The following is a 19210-nucleotide window of genomic DNA, read 5'->3' on the forward strand; positions in this document are numbered from 1 at the left end:
CGGTGCTTTATAGCGACGCCTTCGCACGTATGCAGAGAGCGTGTCTCTCGCGCGCTTCTTCTTCTTCTTCTTCTCCTCCTCCTCCTCCTCCTCCATCGCGTCTCTAGTCGACCAGCCGGTCAGTTTAATGAAATTCAATAATAACGGTGATCGACTCTCTTGCTCGCGGCGCGTTTCACTGACGCTACATCCGCGAATACTTTTTCCACGTCGCGCGTCTCAGCTCGAGCGCGAGCGCGCGTCCGCGACTTTAGAAGACTCGCTCGGCACGAACCAGTTTCCCGGCGCCTGTCTTTCTTGCCGACGGCCATTTAAAGCACTTTCCTGGCCACTGCCGGTTTTACGTTAAAGACGTCGTTAGCGACGCGACAAGAAGAATCCAAAGAAAGAACAAGCAAAATACGGCAGAGAGAGAGAGAGAGAGAGAGAGAGAGGGAGGGAGAGAACCGAGTCGTTAACGCGGACCGCGCTGATGCGGACGGACGTGACAATGTAAGACGCTGCGAGACACGCTCGTGCATCTCGCTTGTACCGCTCCATTTAACTACGGCCAAGTCGTCGCGCGTAGAAGAGAGACCAGTCGAATCACCTGGGTCGTCCTCGACCAGCGGGGTCTGGAACGGTCAGCGTGGAGTTCTCTGCCAGGCCTTGGATCTGATGATGAGCCACCTGCTGTCCGTGCTTGCTGTCCACCGAGACCGCGGCGTTGCTTGCATCCACTTGCGAGCTGGCGAAATCACAAGAGAACTCTCGTTCACCGGCGCTCGCGAAGCAAGCGGCTCGCGATCAGACTCGGTTCAGAGACGCGGGGTTAAAGTGGGATCAATGCGCGCAACACCCGACCGAGGCGATTTAACGTGTCGTCGTCGATTCATTGGATCTGTTGACAGCCCTCCGTCAGTCGCATTATTTTTCGTAGCCATGAATGGCTAAACACATCCATGACACTCCGATTATCCGCCGCTTCTTGCGCCCGCAATTTTTCTCTCGTTAGCGCTCAGCTGATGAACCAGGCGGGGTCAAATACGGAGAAAAAGACAAGAACAAATCGAGAAACGCGGTGTTAAAACGGATAAGCGAGCCGCGGAGGCGCTCGCGCGGCAACACGTTGTGCGCCTGGACGCGCGTTTACGTCCTGGCTGTTGCGACTAACGGGGGGTTGAAAGCAGCCGCGGTATCACTGCTTGACGGGCTTGACGGGCTTGACGGGATCGTCGATCCCGTGAACGAGAACGAGAGCGAGGGTCTCGGCTCGGCGTGAAACGCTCGAATCGCGCGGCGACTCACCTGAGCGTGCTCGCGTCGCGACCTCGCTCTTCCTCCTCCTGCGGCTCCTGCTTCACGGCCATGTGGATTAGAGGAGGTAACGGGCAGCGTAAGTGCACTGAATGATGCAAATGATGCTGCAGACCGGCGCCGTCGGTGAGACCACTGTCTATGCCAATAGACTGCGCGCGCGGCACGACTTCCTCGGTCTGCATAGTGCCGCCTGGAAATTCGAACGTGTCAGCGTGATGAGTAGTGAGCCGTCCGCCCGAAGGCGGCCGCTTCTCGCACAATTGCTATCGCGACCCGCGGCGAACCTATTATTATTGTTATTCAACGTTCAACGTCCGGTCTCGCAATAGAGACGAGAGCGTCGTAGAGGATATCTCTCGTCGGGATCTCGCGCGGCGACGTTTGTCATTTATAGACGGCCGTTGTCGCGCGTTGTCGCGGGCCACTTTCAACGGAGCTTTGCTTTCGGGACGCTCGTTGACGCTAGAGAAGGAGGGAAAAAAAAAAAGAAAAACGGGAGCGGAAGGCAGCAGCCGCGGAGAGTCTCTCGTGGAAGGCGGCCTCGCACCTCGCGTCGTGCGAACGGCTTCTACTTTCTTTTTTTCGGCGCGTGCGAACCGCCGCCGCGCCGCGCCGCGCCGCGCCGCGCCGCCGGGGCAATGCGGATCTCCTCGGGAAAGGTTGCGCGTGGGTCGACGTCGATCTGTGCCGGCGCGCTGCGAGCTGCGCTTGCGGAATACTCATAACCGTGCCGTATTAATGAGCATCGGATTAATGCCGCCGCGTGCGGCGCGAAGAGAGCGTTGCGTTGCGTGCGATTTGACGGGCGTGAGAAATGGCAGAAACTAAACAAATGCCCGCATGCGAATGGACAAGCGATCGAGCGTGCTCTCGCTCGTCGCGTCGCTGCGCCGGCCGCGGCCGCGACGGCGTCGTTGCGCCATCGAGCGCGCGGCGTGGGCGAAGCCGCGACGACGTCCAAGGCTTCGAAACGGCACAATGGCGATCCCGCGAGGCGTCGCGAACGAAGACGCTACGCTACGACGGAGGACCCGGCGCCCAGGAGACGCGGCTCGACATCGCGCACCTGTCGCGTCGCCGGCTGATCCGTCATCGAATTCTCGGTGGATCGCGCGCGCGCGTCGTTGCGGGCGCCTTTGCGAGCCCACGAGGGGGACCACGTCATCCTCGGCGGAGCGCGAGCGTCGGCTATTTACGGTTATATCGCGTGCAATCGCGATTGAATCTGCGTGAGGCTGTAGGTTCGCTAGTTTTGGAACAACTTCGATTCGAGCGAAGGAAAAAAGCGTAGTCGCTTCGCTCTGCAGTCGAGTTACCAGCGCAGTCGAGCGATTGTCCGCGAAAACGAACAGGCTTCACGGTGTTTCTTCATGGTCGTCGCACGGGATTTTTTTATTTCTATATTCAGCCTACGTCGAGCGAAGGAAAGAGAGCGCGCTTGGATCGACGGGGAGCGGCTGCGAACGCGCGGGAGCGAGCGCGCGCATCTTCGCGTCGGAGGAGTCTCTCTCTGGTCTTTGGAATCTCGCAAGAGCCAGAAATTCCGTGCCCTTCTACGGAAACGTCCCTCTGCTTCGTTCATCGTCGCGCGTTAACCGCCTCCATCGGGCTTTCTTTCCTCGAGCACGAGCGTGTCCGTCGTGTGACACTTATAATAAACCTCCGTGAAATACGATACGCTCGGCGGGTTTCCGCGCTTCCTTGTGGCGTGCGGACGAAAAGGGAGGAAAATTGTCGTTTCGATTGTATCTCGTGGCCCGTGGTGACGATCGTTTCGCGTATTATATAATTTCACTAACGCACCGCGAGACGTGCGAGACGCGACTCCGCGCAGTCAAGGGGTTAACGATGCGGAGAGACGTCGGCGACCGGCGCGGCGATGTTAGGAAACGGCGCGCACGAAAGAGGTTGAAAGGGAGAAAGAAGGAGACGACGCGGAGGAGACGAAGAAACGTATTATACATACTGCGACTTTGCAGCACCGCCGGATAAAAATATTCCCGCACGAAAATAGAACCGGACACACTCCCGTACGCGGCCCACCCAACACCCGCAATTCCTGGGCCATAGTTGGCCTTAGTCGATCGAGTTTCACGCCTTGGGACGCCCGCGAGATCGGCTGTCACTGCTTTACTTCGCTTTAAGGTTTAAGGCGCTCGATGCTCGAGGCCGAGCTCGTTCGATCTCGATCGTGGGGGGGGGGGGGTTTAGAAAGGTTAGATACAGAAATACTCGAGTTCCAAAAGTGGAATCCGTAAAATTCCAATTTCACCATTCTGCGTATCCGAGTTGTACGATGCCCCCCCCCCCCGCCCCGCCTGCCTTCGCTGCACGAAGTTCAAGCTCTAGCTCGTGAGTGTTCGAGGAATTGAAGTTTCCCAGATGTCCTACAGTCGCGGGAAGAAAAGACGAAAAATCGGACTCTGAACGACCTAGCCGAAATGTGCAAAAGAGACAGAGAGAGAGAGAGAGAGAGAGAGAGAGAGAGAGAGAGAGAGAGAGAGAGAGAAGAGAAGGGAGAGAAGAAAGTTAGACGCGGTGAAAATACGCGGCGTAAGGCGTTAAATTAATATTGGCGTACGCGGGAGATGGCTCGTTTTCATTGAAGACCAGTTATAGAATGATGCAGGCGAGCGCGTAACTACAATTTATTTTTTGGTTATTTTTAGCGGTTGGCGTAGCGCCACTATTTTCGGTTCTCTCAAATTTCTCACTCCATATTTAGGATTATGGCTGATGGCATCGCGCCGCGCTATGCCTTTATGATCGCAGAAGCGCACTCGTCGTGCGCGCCACGACGCTCTCTCGCGCCTGGAATATCGGCAGTCGCGTTGAAAAGATCGACGGTTTGTTCTTCCTCGAGGGAAGCTGGCGATCCGAGCCGCGTTCAGAGGCCGCATTTGCGAGCGGCTGCAAGATTCGGCGTGTATTTCGCGTTTCGTAATTTTACACTCATGTCGAGGAGTACTCGTTCCTCCTCTCTCTCTCTCTCTCTCTCTCTCTCTCGTCTCGCGTTTTTTTTCCTCCCGGCGCTGTTACGTCCAAACGTCCGAATCTCACACATTCGCGGGCAACAAGTGGACGATTTGGAGAGCGTATGTACGTGTTGCGTTTGTTCCGCGGGAAAGCATGTGCTCTCTCTCGCGTTCTATTGGCAGAGGCGCAACTAGGTTAAAAACGGAAAGTCAGACGCGTCGCTTGAGAATGTGTCAAGGTGATGCAATTGACCGAGGAAAAAGTCTTTGGACAAAAATCCTCTCGCGCGACGTTGCGTCCTCGTCGTCGAGAGTATTCTCGAACCCACTACGTCGCCACGCACGTAATCGCGTCGCGCAGGGATCGATTTTGCTATATATTACCCGACGGGCCGTGATCCACTGGCCCGATTATCATGTCGCTATAGATCTGTAATTATGCGTTAGACCGAAGCAGAGAGAGAGAGAGAGAGAGAGAAAGAGCGACGCGCGGCAGCGACGGCGGCGGCGGAGGCGGCGGCGGCGGCGGCGGCGGCGTCCTCCACGTGGCTAGATTGAGCTACGGAAAGAGACGAGCGTTCCCTCAAAGGGGTGAGCACCGAGCTCGGAACCGCCGAGCAAACCGCTGTTATTTCATCGCGCCAGCCACGGCTGACGAATCGCTTCCGAAAAAGAGACGCGCGCGATCGGCCGAGAAATACACTCATAGCTTTTCCACTCCCAGCTCCGAATGTTCTCGCGATAGGTCTCCGAAGAGCGGTGACATCGTTTCCCTCTTACACTCGACGATCAGCGCACTCTCGATTACCTGTAACGGGAAAATTGCTTTCCGGCAACATGAACGTATTGTTCTCGGTGAGTCCCAGCCTCTGAGAGAGTAGAAGAAGACTGCGAGTTCGCGGCGACCGAACGTAACGTGCAACGTGATCGCACGGACGGTCCTACGTGGACGCGACTCGGGTCGCGATCCTCGCGCGCGATTGATTTCCCGTGTTCGAGCCGGTCGATGGCCGGCCGATCATCGTCCGTCGAGCACAAGTCCGAGTCACAAGCCGCGATCAATCACTCTCCCGGCCGATTGACGCCGGCCGCGCGCGCCCGACGCGGTCCCGCGGTCGCCCACGCTCGATCGATTCGGCTCGCGCGATCTCTCGGGCGTACCGGAATATCGAGAGTCACTACTCCGACTCGCGGCGATCACGGATGCGATGGATCAAGGAGGAGAGGGCGAGAGGCAGCACTGGGCACGTGGTTGGGTTTCCCGGTGGATGAGGCCGGGTAACTGGATCAATCGCGAGGAAGGTGGGAAGACGGTAAATAGACGGAGAAGGAGGGATGAGACGGGCAGGAAGAGAGCGGAGAGGGAAAAAACGGGAGCGACGGAGCGGAGCGATGCGTTTTGAGCGTACTTTTGGCACTGTTACGAGCGAGAGAATGGACAAGCGACAACCCCGACTCGTAGAGAGTGACGTCCTCCACCTCCGCTCCGAGGGACGAGAGAAACGACGACGACGACGACGACGACGACGACGACGACGACAACGACCAGCCCTCCGCGGGCCAAGAGGAGCGAGCGGAGGCGCGGGCGTATATTCTCGATTTGGGCGGATGGAAATCTGAGATTGCTCCATATCGGGCTGTGCGCCGCGGCCACGGAGGTGCTCTGTAATAGCAGAGCTCGACTTCTTCCCTCTCTTTCCCGCCCTCTCTCTCTCTCTCTCTCTCTCTCTCTCTCTCTCTCTTCTTCCTTCCCTTCTTCTGCTTACTTCTTCTTCTTCTCCCTCTTTCGTGTTCCTTCGCCCGTCCCGTTCCCACTCGCGGGCCGCGTGCGTATGCACGCGTGTGTGTGTATGTGTGTGTGTGTGTGTGTGTGTGTGTGTGCGCGACTAATTCCTATCTTTCTCGCTCTATTTTCGCTTTCTCTGTCTCTCTTCCCTCTCCCTCTCAATCCGCCGGCTCTCGGTGTGTATGATGCGACCAACGAGGGTATATTTAACCCCGCGAACCACCAACGAGAAATCGAGCCGCGCGCAAGCCACTTGGTGTGTATGTACTTGGTCTTCTTCTTATTCCTCGGCTCGTCGCCCGCGACACCGCGACTGCACCGTCGCGAGGCGAGTTTTCAGGGTTTTCATCAGGGTGTTGGTGGACGCTTCTTTCTCGGTCGTACTCGGCGACCGGCCAATTAAAATCTTGCCTCGTCAGCGCGCGAGGAGCACAAGCTCGGCACCGGGCTCGTTCGCTTCGATATGAAACGGGGAAGCTTCGAACGAAGCGTCTCGAAGATGACGACTTTCCCGGAAGCCGCGCGAGCGGATGGTAGACGGGAGATCGTTAGATCTCGTGAAACCAATGACGCGTGTCGCGAATCTGAGATTCTTCACGTAACGCCGCGCGTTCATGAATGGCACGGCGCGCAAACGTCGCGTATTTTGCGGAGCGCGTCATTGTATGTCGCGCGTATGTCCGTTCGACGGATTCTTCTCAACGGGACTGGAATAAACGACTGCGTTAAGCAACGCGGATGCAGATCCGGTGAAAATCGTTCTCAGAGTTCCGCGCGATATCGACCGACTACGTCGAGTCTCTCTTTCTCCCTCTCTCTCTCTCTCTCTTTCTTCCATCATGCGTACATTCCGGATAACAGCCGGTGACGGGACGGCCGATACACCGACAAGTACCAACATCCATGTAGCCGGTCGCACACCAGCGAGCCGATAAGTGCGCTAACGAAGAGACAGCGTAATCCGGCATAACGCGCTATCTCTCGGGTTAATGAGCCTTGAAGGCTCCTCCGCCGGCGGAGGAGAGAGAGAGACACGGAAAGATAAGAGAGAGAGAGAGAGAGAGAGAGAGAGAGAGAGAGAGAGAGAAGGACTTTGGGTTTCCCACAGTGGCGCACCGGATGACATGTAATACCTGCAGGGCTCCCCACACTCCGTGCGGAGTCTCCTGGCGCGCCGTCCATCTCGTAATGTGCGCAATTTATTGCGTGCCTCCATTGCACAAAGTGGCGAGCGTATTTCGGCCGCGCTCGCGTCGGATAATGCCATGGGCGATAATCGAACCGGGGCGCGATGTAACCGCGGCCCTCGAGAAGACAGAGAGAGAGAGAGAGAGAGAGAGAGAGAGAGAGAGAGAGAGAGAGAGAGAGGAGGGAGAGAGAAACCGCACTGAATCAGAATTAAGCGAGGCGGACGCGGAGCCGCGCAAGTATGCGTGCGCGAACTTAATTAATGAGATTATTAAAAATCGGGCGAGAAGTCGATACGGGGCTATTTGCACTTTCTCGAGGCTGTTTACACCTCGGACGGCGATCCTGCGTCTCCAAAAATGCCTTTAAATTGCGATCGTTTCGCCAGACAAACGACTCGCAGGTTCGAGCAGCAGGCGCGAGCGTCATTCGCGGAGTTTTGTCTGCGAGATATCCATATTTTTGCGAAAATTACGGATAATTGTTCCGCGCGATTATCGAGAGATTCACGAGAGAGATCGCCGCTCCGGAAGTTACGAGCTCAAGCTCGCTACCTGGGGACAATCGTGTACAGAGCATTTCACCGTTCCAACGTAGAATAGCGTTTACGCGATTGACGAGCGGGGCTAAACTCGTCGGGCGAAATAAACGCGCGCGTTATACGCTGACGCGGAGTTGAAAGTAGTTGTTGACATATCGCTGCCAGGTATTGGGACACGTCGTAGGCAAGTAGGCGGGGTGGTTTAACCTATACGGGATATAATGTACGCCTCCGCGGAGAGACGACAGCCGCGCGAAATATCGGCGCATCGCTCTCGCGGGAAACGCGCTGCTCTCTCGCGGCTCACAATAGGCGAGAGATACGGCTCGACGTGTTGCGCCGACTGGCCGACTTTGTTTGTTATTTAGACAGCGGGCGCTCGCGCACGCGTGTCCGCCTGTTCTTATAGCGATGCAATTATCAGCGGTGTACACGCCGATTATGTATTTACGATATTGCGTAACGCGACCCAGATTTGTCTCGAACAAACGCGCGCACATACATATACTCTCTTACTCCGACGAACGACGACGCGCGAGCGGAAGTTCGCTCGGACGCCCGCCCGCTGACGAAACACACACACACACACACACAGCCGCGCGTGGGTGATAAATTTGGCGCTGAGGATTAGTTACCATAGACAAACGACGTGGAGAGCGTAGCTTTATTACCGGTTCCCGAACGATCCCGGAGCGACCCGTAGCGAAATCGAAGGCCGCCACGGCCACCAGCGGACGGTGCGAAAGCACGGCGAAGGCGCGCTCTCGTATGTATCGCGCTGATACTTAATGGCTCGATTAATCCTTGATGCTTGCTCGCGCATGCAAATGCGAGTGCCCTGCCTGCGCGCTGCCGTGTCGATGGTAAAATCAACATCACGACGCTCCGCGATCGAGAGCGATTTAATTGTCGGCGCTCTCTCCCCCCCCCTCTCTCTCTCTCTCTCACTCTCTCTCTCTCGAGAAGAGAGAGAGAGAGAGAGAGAGAGAAGAGCGGCTGTTGTCAAATGAAAACTCGCGATCTGACCCAACGCGATTCGCCGCGGGCCACCTTGTATTTCTGCGTATTTCAGCGGTTCGCAGCGCACGGCGATAATTCACTCTAGGTATATTCCGGATTTCATCCACCTCGAATTTCAAGTAGACCGAGCAACATTGTTGCGCGCTTTTATGGGGTCGTTAATCATCGCCGTTAGCCGTGATGGACGATAAATAATTCCGCAGCGCAATTCGGTCATGCGGTGGCGTAGCGTCGGACACCTGCGAGAGGCTTCTTCGCGCGACCCAGCCGTGCTTCCTCGCCGTGCGCTTTCGAAATGCGACGCCGAGTAATGTGATTCAGCTAAAAGCGAGGATTAGTGCACTCCTCGTGCGGCACTCTCGGAGAGATGAAAACGAGAAAGATCTCTCTCTCTCTCTCTCTCTCTCTCTCTCTCTCTCTCTCTCTCTCTCTCTCTCTCTCTCTCTCTCTCTCTCTCTATCGAGACGATTATGGACAAGCTTACGGCTGGTTCAATTGGATCGCCCACGTGGTAGAAATCCGAAACGAATACAAAACTTCCCGCTGATACCGTTAAAACGTCCCGCTTGTCTTTTCCTCACAAATTAGTCGACACATGTCGCCTTTAATTTGGCAGTGACGCAACTCGCGAGCGTCCCCGTGGACGTCCTCATCGGGGAGGGATTAATGCGATGCGCGTCGAGCGCATTCTTCAGTATCCTCGCTCGTCGCTGCTTCATTTGAATAATCGAAAAGTCATAAGCGCGCGCTCCTGTTCGCGGAGAGATCAGGAGGAGAATCGACGACTTTTCTCGGCATTCTCGGCGAAGAAAGCCGAGTTACCCAATCGACCGCGTAAGAGACGCGATTAAAAGGACATCCGTTGGCTCCGGTGTTGTACACCTTGTGTAAATTAGAATTTTCTACGGCGCCCGGCGATCGTTTCGCAACAGCAGTTGCGCGGTGCAACGAGCGCGATCGCACAAACGAACGGAAGAAATTCTGCCGGCGCGGCGCGGCGCGAGCAAAACGTGCGTACTACGCAACCAGCATGCATTTCTAATGCGCGAACGACGTCTCGAGAATGTGGCGCCTTTGGCCGCGGTACATTTACCTAGTTTCGGTCGACGAGCGGGCGGGAAAAAAATTGTTAATTGAAGCGAACCGCCGGCGCCGATAACAATCTCGCCCCGAGAAATAATCACAAGAAGCCGGTGCCGATCACAAATCGCGAATCTCGCGCGCGCGATCGTCGTTCACTCACCTTTCTGGAACTTTGATTGGCCGATCGAGGGTCGACCGGTCGTAAAACTTTTCTCAGCCAGCACGTCCGAATGCGAAATGTCACGCTTCGGCGCAACGTGCTGAGAACGTTTGCCCGTTATTGCCCGCTTACTCCGGTATCGCTATCGGCATACATCGTTATGTCGCTCCAACGATCGCGGCTCGCGGTGTTAACGTTAGCGCACGTAGAAATCTCTCTCTCTCTCTCTCTCTCTCTCTCTCACATTGCTCAATGTAACGAAAAGTAATTTTCATAGGGTAGAATTAAGTTTCCCGTTTCGCAGATTGGCATGTTTCTCAGCACACGCATACACACACATACACACACACACACGCGCGCGCGCGCGCAACGTCGCCGTCTCTCTTTTTCCTCACGTTTAAAATACCGTCTCGTGACACAAGCCCCCTCCCCTCCTCCCCTCCTCCGTCCCCCTTAGACCGACGCCCTGCTTCATGCCGCGATTTAATCGGCTGCGTAATCGCGCTCGCAGGTAACGCGAACGGTGATCGCGATTGGCAGTTGTGCCGATGTGAAAATTCTCCCACTCGGTGACTCGGTGCCCTCCTCTCTTCGGTTTCCTCGCGCGCGACGCGATCTCCCTCTCTCCACCCTCGTGCCAAGCTGCACCGATCGTTCTCGAGATCGAGCAAAACCCTCCTCCGATTGCCATATCCGCTAATTCGAGAGAAAATATGGCAGCCCGGATCGTTAGCCGGTTCGATCATGGCTACCGCGCTCTGTAACGCCGAGCTGATGTAACGATAGCGATCTCGATCGATCACGCCCGCGCGGCGCGCGGGGGAGGGGGAGGGCTCGGATTCAATTAATTCTCCCGACGGACAAAAGGTCCCCGGCGAGAGAGAAACGCGCGTTCAATTAAAGTATCCGGCCCCCGGTGGATAATTGCCCGCGTAATTAGTCGATTATCGGCAGTTGCGCGCCGGTCGCGCGTCGCGCGTCGCGCGACCGGGACGTTACAATATTACAGCCGCAAGCACGCGCTAGATTTTATATTTAGGATGGCACGGTGTAACTCTAGAACTACTGAATTAGGTTAGAACGAAAATATCCGCACACCCACGCCGATGACGCTCTCCGCGCGGTCTCTCCGCGTTTATGTATTTATTTATTACCGTATTCTCGCGCGTCTTTGCACTCGCGACGGCGAGCGCGTTACATAAGAAACGACATCGTTTGCTACGGATCGCGCTCCTCGGCGCACTCATATCTTCCCCCTTCCCCTTCCCCCTCCCCCTCTCCATGTTCATTATCACGGGTTTTCTTCATGCAAAATTACTGCAATAATTACCGCAAAAACAGGGTAAGAAAGCGGAACGATGGTACAATCGCGGCTCTTTTTCTCGTCGCGCGCGAGACAAGCGCTTAAAACCGCGATCTAAGCTGAAATCATTCCCGCACAGCGCAAACATCGAGAATCGCTCGAATAAAAAACGCATACAAATAAATGAAGAGAGAAAGAGAGAGAGAGAGAGAGAAAGAGGGGGGGGGGAGGAGAGAGTTAATGGGAAGGAAGAAGAAGCGAGATTAATAGCCCGCCAATGTAATTACGAATTCCATGTCCCGATGAGACGCCTCGTCGATAAGCAAATAAGCTCAACTCTCTTAATTAAAAATGATGGAGCGAAGCTTTAAAGACAAGCGTGTGCGTATAAGCGTGCACCGGTGTCATCGATCATCGGATCTGTAAACGACTTTCGACGCTCTCGCCGTATCTCATTATTTCGTATACCCTTGCGAGAGCGAGGCGAGCTCACTCGGCAAGAGAACGATCGCAATTAGCGACGGTATTGCGGGGAATCGCGCCGTGCCATTAATCAAAACGAGGCAGAAACAATCCGAGGTAGGCCACCGAGCGCTTACCGAATTATTATACGAAATATTATCCGGATTATTAGCTATCGTCGCGTCGCCGCTCGCTGAGGAAGCGGGCATCAATTAGCGTCGCAGACATCCCGATATGGCGGTTGAGACGAGATCGACGGGACCGATGTATTAGACTCGCCGCTTAATTGTCCGCTGTTTTCTGCCAAAATTATCGTTCATTTGCGAAAGGATGCCTTTATGTAACCGCAAAGCAAGACGGCTGTTTTCTCTCTCTCTCTCTCTCTCTCTCTCTCTCTCTTTCTCGGGCTTCATCGAGAGACATTGGGAAAGACGCGCGGCCTCTCCCGATTCTCGATCCGACGGCGACCAACGGATTTTTTCCCCGCGATGACTAATGAGTCGACGTAACGTGTTCGCCCACGTGCCCGCGCACGTCACTACACCGTCGTTCGATTTTTCGGACCGCAGGTACGCACGTATGTGTCGCGCTATCGTAACAACACAGGCCAATGATACGCGCTCGCCGGGTACGTGTCGCGCTATTTTCGCAAAGTGTAAAACTCATATTCGTCCATGCCGTCGTTTCGATTAGAGGTATCAGTTTTCGGGATCTACGTAAGGCGTCGGATACGCGATCCTTGTACATCGATCTCTGTCCGCGAAAATCACATGTCAAGAGCGTTCGGGCTTTTTCTCCCCCTCCCCCCCTTTCTCGCTCTCTTTCTCTCTCTCTCTCTCTCTCTCTCTCTCTCTCTCTCTCTCTCTCTCTCCCTCCCTCTCCTCTACTTGGCTCAAAGCGTTTTCCATGAAACTATCGGGACGTGACGAAACCGGGCGTTGTCTCACGCCAATCCGCGAACTTGCCTTCTATTCTATTTCCACGTTGTTCCACCACACCTGTTTTAGCTTTATTTTCGGAAGCCTTCGAGCTGTCCCGACCACGTAGACGCAACAAAATGTCGTTGCGTTTCCAAAGAGAGAGACCATCTCGCGCTCCTTCGATATTCCGCCGGGAGGACGCTAACAAAATTTCGGGCTACGGAACGTTCCGAGTGTTCAGAGGAACACTCTTGATTTGGTTTGTGAAATGTTGATTGGCTTTTTGCGTAGATACACCTTTACTCGGTGTATTATTCTTCTCACGCCACGTCCAAGCAGCGCCATTCTAATTATTCCGTCGCGCTGCTCCGTTTGCAAAGGAACGGCTCGACATTTTCGACATTTGCCGTTCTCGACAGATTACAGAGCGCTAGTGGCGGAATTGCACTCAGACGTGGTGGAGAAGAACGAATTGATACGAGTGGTCGAGCCTGTTGCTAGTCCATATACGGATCAGAGTGCTAAAATGAATTACCCAAGCCGATACGAGACCCGCCTTCGTAAGACACTGGATGAACTGGTCCCATTGAGGGGGAGCCACTTCTCGTCCTGCCTCGCCGGCCTACCGTTTCTTTCTCGCGTTCATTCATCAGGCATTGAGCGCGTCTCGAATGCCTCAGGACCCCGGACGATTTGATAATTCAACAAAGCGCTCGAGGAGCGCTCGGTGTTTGACGACGACTGCTCCGTTAACGGCTGCCGTCAGCGGTTGCCGTCTCGATGGTGGCCGGCGCGGCGGAGTGGCGGAAGTGGAAACAGACGCGACCGCGACGGACGAGCGAGCATCGCGAGGGGAACGTCGCATAATAATCCGCGCATCGGAGGTCCGCGACTTTCTCCTCTTCATGTTAAACTCGACGGAACCAGCCGTAATTCATTCATCTCGATTGCGATTTCTTAACCGCGCGCAAATACGCGCCCAAAATGTTCCACACGTGGCGGCACGTGTTGCCGCGAAATAAGTCGCCCGCCCGGCCGGCCGGCCCGACAAATCTTCGCGGATAAGCCAAGCGGTTGTGAAATGAAGGGACGAAATAAAGCTCCCCCTATCTGCGGCGTGTGACGCTCGCGAATATTTATCGCTCGAGCTTATTTATGATCGGCGCGCGTCTCGACGATCTCCAGCCGGTCTCGAACGACCTCTCGATTCTACTCGGCTCTCGTATAAACGGGGAGAGATTCGTTTCGGAATCCGATCGCCGAGCGTAACTCTACTCTAGCCGAGTGGACTAGCAGGGCGAGAGAAGAGAGAGAGAGAGAGAGAGAGAGAGAAAAAGAGCGGATCGTAAAATGTAGATCGCGCGCGGCAAATCGCCCGTAATTCCACCCACGTGGCTGGGTCCGTCGCGCGCTGGCTATTCATCACAAACCGATCCGGCACTTTAGTCGGTCTCTCGGCCGGTCGAGATAAACCGCTCGCAGAGAGAACCGGCCGATATGAATACCCGGCAGCGTTACCGGGGTGCCGGGGCATAAGCCCCGGACCCTTACTCCTTATAAAGACGCGCCTTCTTCGCGAGCGGCGAAGCCGGCGAGGCATTCGGCCGGACGGATGGACGGATCGAGATACTCCGATACTCTCCGATATCGGGACCGAGCGATCGCGAGTGTATTTATGCCGTATCTCGCGACTCGCCGCACGTACATCTTCGGCATCGCGTACTCGCTATAAATCGCAGGCCAATCGTTCTCGCTCTCGTGTACACGCGACCGAGCCCTTTATCAAATGGCTCGCCAGCTCCATTGTTCTCGTGGAAGATGCCTGAGCGCGTAGGACAGAACGATGGGACAGAGACAGGCGGAAAGGTACGAGATGCGCCGCGCGCGAGCGGTCGCGTCGCAGAGAGCGGCCACGTGAATGAAGCTCCCATTCATACCTCTCTCTCTCTCTCTCTCTCTCTCTCTCTCTCTCTCTCTCTCTCTCTCTCTCTTCCTGGCTCTCGCGCCGACGTCTACGAGAGATCCGTCCGGAGCGACAAGACTATGCGCGACGTGCGCGCTTACGCGCTCGTGCACAACTACCCCCGCGTTGCCGAAGCGCCGCCGCGGCGCACACGTGATCGTCATTGTCAATCGCAAGATGCGTCTCTCTCTCTCTCTCTCTCTCGTCAGCTGCTCCGCCGCGTTTGACCGCCTCCGCCTTTTTGCGGCGGATCGTCGACCGGTCGCGGGGATCCGCCGCTCGTGTTCTCGCGGTACCGGTTGCGCCCGGTTGTTCCCGGGAAGCCACGCGCGCGACCGCCGGGGTTCTTCTCTCTCATTCATCGCTTCCATCGCGACGTGGAGCTCCAGGAGGTGCGCTCTCGTCGGGGCTTTGCGGCCGTTTCGATGTATCCGCAGGAAGGAAGCGTTCGTCCTGGAGGACAGAGAGTTTCCCGTGGATTTAATTCTGATCGACAAATGAGCGCGATCGATGTCGTGCATCTCGACGGGCAACAACGCCGATTCGATATTCCAGAGATATTAGAAAGTGCCGAAGACCCCGCGAGAGCGGTCACGGACGGTAAAAAAAATCTTATTCACCGATCTCTCGCCTGTAGTCTCGTCATGCGCGACGCAGAGTCGTCCGAGATCGTCGGGGAATCTCAAGCGTCGCAAGAAGCCAGTCGGGAAGGGACGACGTCCCGCAACGGGAAATAGAAGTCGCGCTTCTTTCTGCTGATTCCCGGGAAGAATAGCGCCAGTGAAGTGGCGCCGTTGCAAATCAGGCTGTCGCGACCGACCGAGCGTCGTTCTACGGCGATTAGAGTAGTCCGCGTCCACGAATGACTGCATTCTTCGGCGGGAACGTCCATTGATCGTAGCGCGTGTCTTCTTCCGTCGAATACAAATGCGGAAAATTGCTAGCGCGATTGCGATTTTTACACAAATTTTTGATAAATAGCGTCAGCGGTGGGGGATTCATCACGATACAAGTTATTCGGCAAATATATATGTGGGAAAAGTGTAAGAAAGACTAATGATACACCGGTGAGAAAAGTGCGCTCGGTCGAAAGTTCGATTCGACCGTCTCGAAGTCGTCTGGAAATGATCGAAGTCTCGGGTAATCGACGATGTCGATTGATCTCTCATTGGTCCTCTCCAATTGGTCTTCTCTGATTGGCCCGCTCCAGGTTATCAATGTATCATGGAAGGGATCGTAGGTAGGGCAAAGACCCGGCGATCATAACAGTCCTTGACTTCGCGGTAAACAGATCGGGTGACGTCGCGCGCGTGATTCCCTTTTTGCCGGTCAATTAGAGCTCGCGTGAGACGCATCTCGTTATCTCGCACACGCGATCGCCATGGGTCAGGTTATTTTGAGAAATGGCGGGATCCCAAAGGTGACCAGCGCTTTTTATTTTTATTCATTTCAAAGAGAGATATACAGACTCGAGTGTCTGGCATTTTTTATACGTTGATATCTACGACAACTGAGTAGGACATTTACTTTTTGCTTCAGATCTGTTTGCGGCCGTATATACGATGGATGCTCGGAGGATGCTGCACCGGAGGATCCGGTTCGGGCCAAGCAGGATCGACTCGAAGGTAAATTTACAGACCTTTTATACTGTTGTTTTTCTAATTCCTCGCGAAACGCGAATTTTGCAAATTGAGATACACAGACACGAGTGTCTGCATGTTTTATACGTTGATATCTATGACAACTGAGCAGGAAATTTACTTTTTGCTTCAGATCTGTTTGCGGTCGTACGATGGATGCTCGGAGGATGCTGCACCGGAGGATCCGGTTCGGGCCAAGCAGGGTCGGCTCGAAGGTAAATTTACAGACCTTTTATACTGTTGTTGTTTTTCTAATTCCTCGCGAAACGCGCATTTTGCAAATTGAGATATAATTATCGAGACTAAAATCGTGGAGATTGAACAATCATAAATCGTATCTAATTTTTCCGTGAAGTAGTTTTGCTTCTTGCGTTTAATCGAGGAAACTAAATTTTTTGTTTTAGGCTTGAAGCAGAACGCGGCCGACCTTGAGCTGCCGCTATCGGTGAGTCAGAAAATAAATGAAAAATTATTTAGTGGTGGGTTTTTATGACATCTCATCGAAATCAATGCGATTTACTTAGCTTTAGTAGATTTTTGCATGTATATGTTTGTATCGTCTATCAAAGTATACTAATTTGAAACGATTAAGGGATCAATTCTTTAAACAATGCTATCAATTAATAAATAATTGAACTGTTGAACATTATTTTCTTTCAAAAGTATATTTGATATTTCATTCGATATTTGCGTTGCTAAATTATTAATTAGTAATCTTATTTATATATATCATCCAGCTTTTGTTATATTCGATTAAAGACAGAGAATTATTAAAAAGAATTATTCATTCAATGTAATCCCGTAATTGTTTCAACCAGTATAAAATGCGCAAAGCGCACATAAAGCGCGCACAAAGCGCGCACGAAGCGCGCACAAAGCGCGCACAAAGCGCGCACGAAGCGCGCACAAAGCGCGCACAAAGCGCATCAGAATTGCGCCACTATACGCGAAATTCGCGATTACTTTGCACGAAATAACTTTCGCGATAATTATTTTTCTCAATTTTCTCTACGTAACGAGTTTTAATATTATCTCGCGTTTATGGAATTATAGCTGAATTCGACACGTATATTCGTCATTTCTATTGAAGATTAGAGTCCTAAAAAAAACAAATATCTCATTCTTAGACGAGACAATATTATCCGCGAATTTTTTCTTTCTCGATCTTTTTCGCCAAAAACGCCGCGACTTCCAGTTTGCAATTTTTTATATGCGCTTCTCGATTCGCGAATATATTTTTGCAGCACTAAAATACATCATGTTATTTTGCGTTAAACTATCAAGCGTCGTCAAAGCGCGTCAAAAATATGCTATACGCAGAATTCGCGATTACTTAGGCCGTTAAAATGACTGTCGGTTCGCAACTTTTTACACGTGATTCGCGATTCGCGATTCGCGAGTGTATTCTCGCAGTACTGGGATTTGCTGTCGTACGTAGCGATAAATCGCCAAGCGTCGTTAAAATAATCGTGGTCGCGAGTGCAGTGCAATAGCGAGTGAAGTGAATAAGGAACAATCGATGTGGGACGACAAGTGGACATTACAAAGACTGGATACTATGGAAGCTGTACGCTGGAGGATGGACTTCATTAGCGAGTTTGGACGGCTAGACGTCGTTGGGTATCAACGCGAATTGGTGAGTGACCAATTTGAACGCTTACAAAGCGTCGTATTATGTAATGCATGTGTAGTTGTAAAACGCATTGATTTCCGACGAGAATACGTGAATAGAATAGTTATACACTGCGAAAATGTTAGGATAATTTTATATCTGAGCCGACTTATATCTGAACTGAGAGAGAAAGTAAAATACGAGTATTTCAATGTTATATTCTGAAACTTAATCAGGGTTGCTTAGATTCGAATCAGCTCGAATGTAACCATGAGAATTTGTTATTGATATTTAATTCGTTGTAAAATGACAGATAAATTTATAGTTACCGCTACTAAATTTGTTATTATTACTGTCAGTATATGTAATCAAAATCAGCTGGTCGATATCAGCTGAGTCGCGAAAATCAATAATAAATGACAGATCTTTGCGCAGTTGCAAATTTCAAAAGCGAGCAGAATCTATCCGTAAACCTTGATTAGATTAATTTGTTTGTAACTTGGATACTTAGAATTCGCAAGCCTGATTATGTTCCGGAAAGCTTTGTTGTACGATGACTTTGATATATATTCTACTTCTATTAAGTTACATTGAAAATGAAGCACATACAACGGTAACATGATTACACTGACAACATTAAATTTCTTATTTTTCAATATTATAATTGACTATCGCATGACTGAAGGCAATCTTCGTAGACATATAGGAACTCTAATCCAACTCCAATAACTTTAAACATTGAATAATTTTAAGCAAATCTTAAATTAATTACCAAGAGACGTGAACAGTTGGTGATAAATATTTACCATCATCGCGTGACTGTTATCTATTTTGATAGCTTAAGGCTACTCAGGATAAACATTTAAAGATTGATGACGCGCGTTCACAGTGTGTTTATAGCGTTCGAAGGTTAAGGAAAAAGAAAAAAAAGAAGGAAGAAAGGAAAAGACAGTGTGTGCTCGTTACACGATGACACTTTTATGTCTCCTGGGACGCCCGTTATGATTCGCGGCATAATTAAGTGCGCGCTTCATACTCGCTCCTCCCGGTGTTAAAGTTCGTAAATTAACAGGTTCGCTCACGATCGCGCGAGTAATCGCGGGTTGAGTCTGATTTATCAACGCCAATTATCATCCCGCACTGTTCCTCCGTCGCTTTTGAGACACTGCACTTTCCAAAGCGATCAATATTCGATCGTGCACGTCCGTGAAGATGGCGCGATTTACAGATTATTCCGCTCAGGCAGTTACATCGTCCG

General features: G+C 52.6%; 1 protein-coding gene across 2 annotated transcripts in view; it reads right to left on the reverse strand.

The window, feature by feature from the left end:
- Nucleotides 1-19210, reverse strand: part of LOC105183546 (uncharacterized) — a 31578-nt gene that overhangs the window by 8420 nt on the left and 3948 nt on the right. Inside the window, exons 1-3 of one of the 2 annotated variants that reach the window (XM_025303252.1) lie at nt 5083-5855; nt 1288-1489; nt 590-727 (exon numbers count right to left, since the gene is read on the reverse strand). In XM_025303252.1, the coding sequence (XP_025159037.1) occupies nt 590-727; nt 1288-1489; nt 5083-5113 (371 nt within the window). In that variant the 5' untranslated portion in view covers nt 5114-5855. Of the gene's footprint in view, nt 1-589; nt 728-1287; nt 1490-5082; nt 5856-19210 lie in introns of those variants that run through there. The other variant, XM_025303253.1, reaches the window with a different exon arrangement.

The sequence above is a fragment of the Harpegnathos saltator genome, unplaced genomic scaffold, assembly GCF_003227715.2.
Source record: "Harpegnathos saltator strain DR-91 unplaced genomic scaffold, Hsal_v8.6 scaffold539, whole genome shotgun sequence".
NCBI classification, from domain to species: Eukaryota; Metazoa; Arthropoda; class Insecta; order Hymenoptera; family Formicidae; genus Harpegnathos; species Harpegnathos saltator.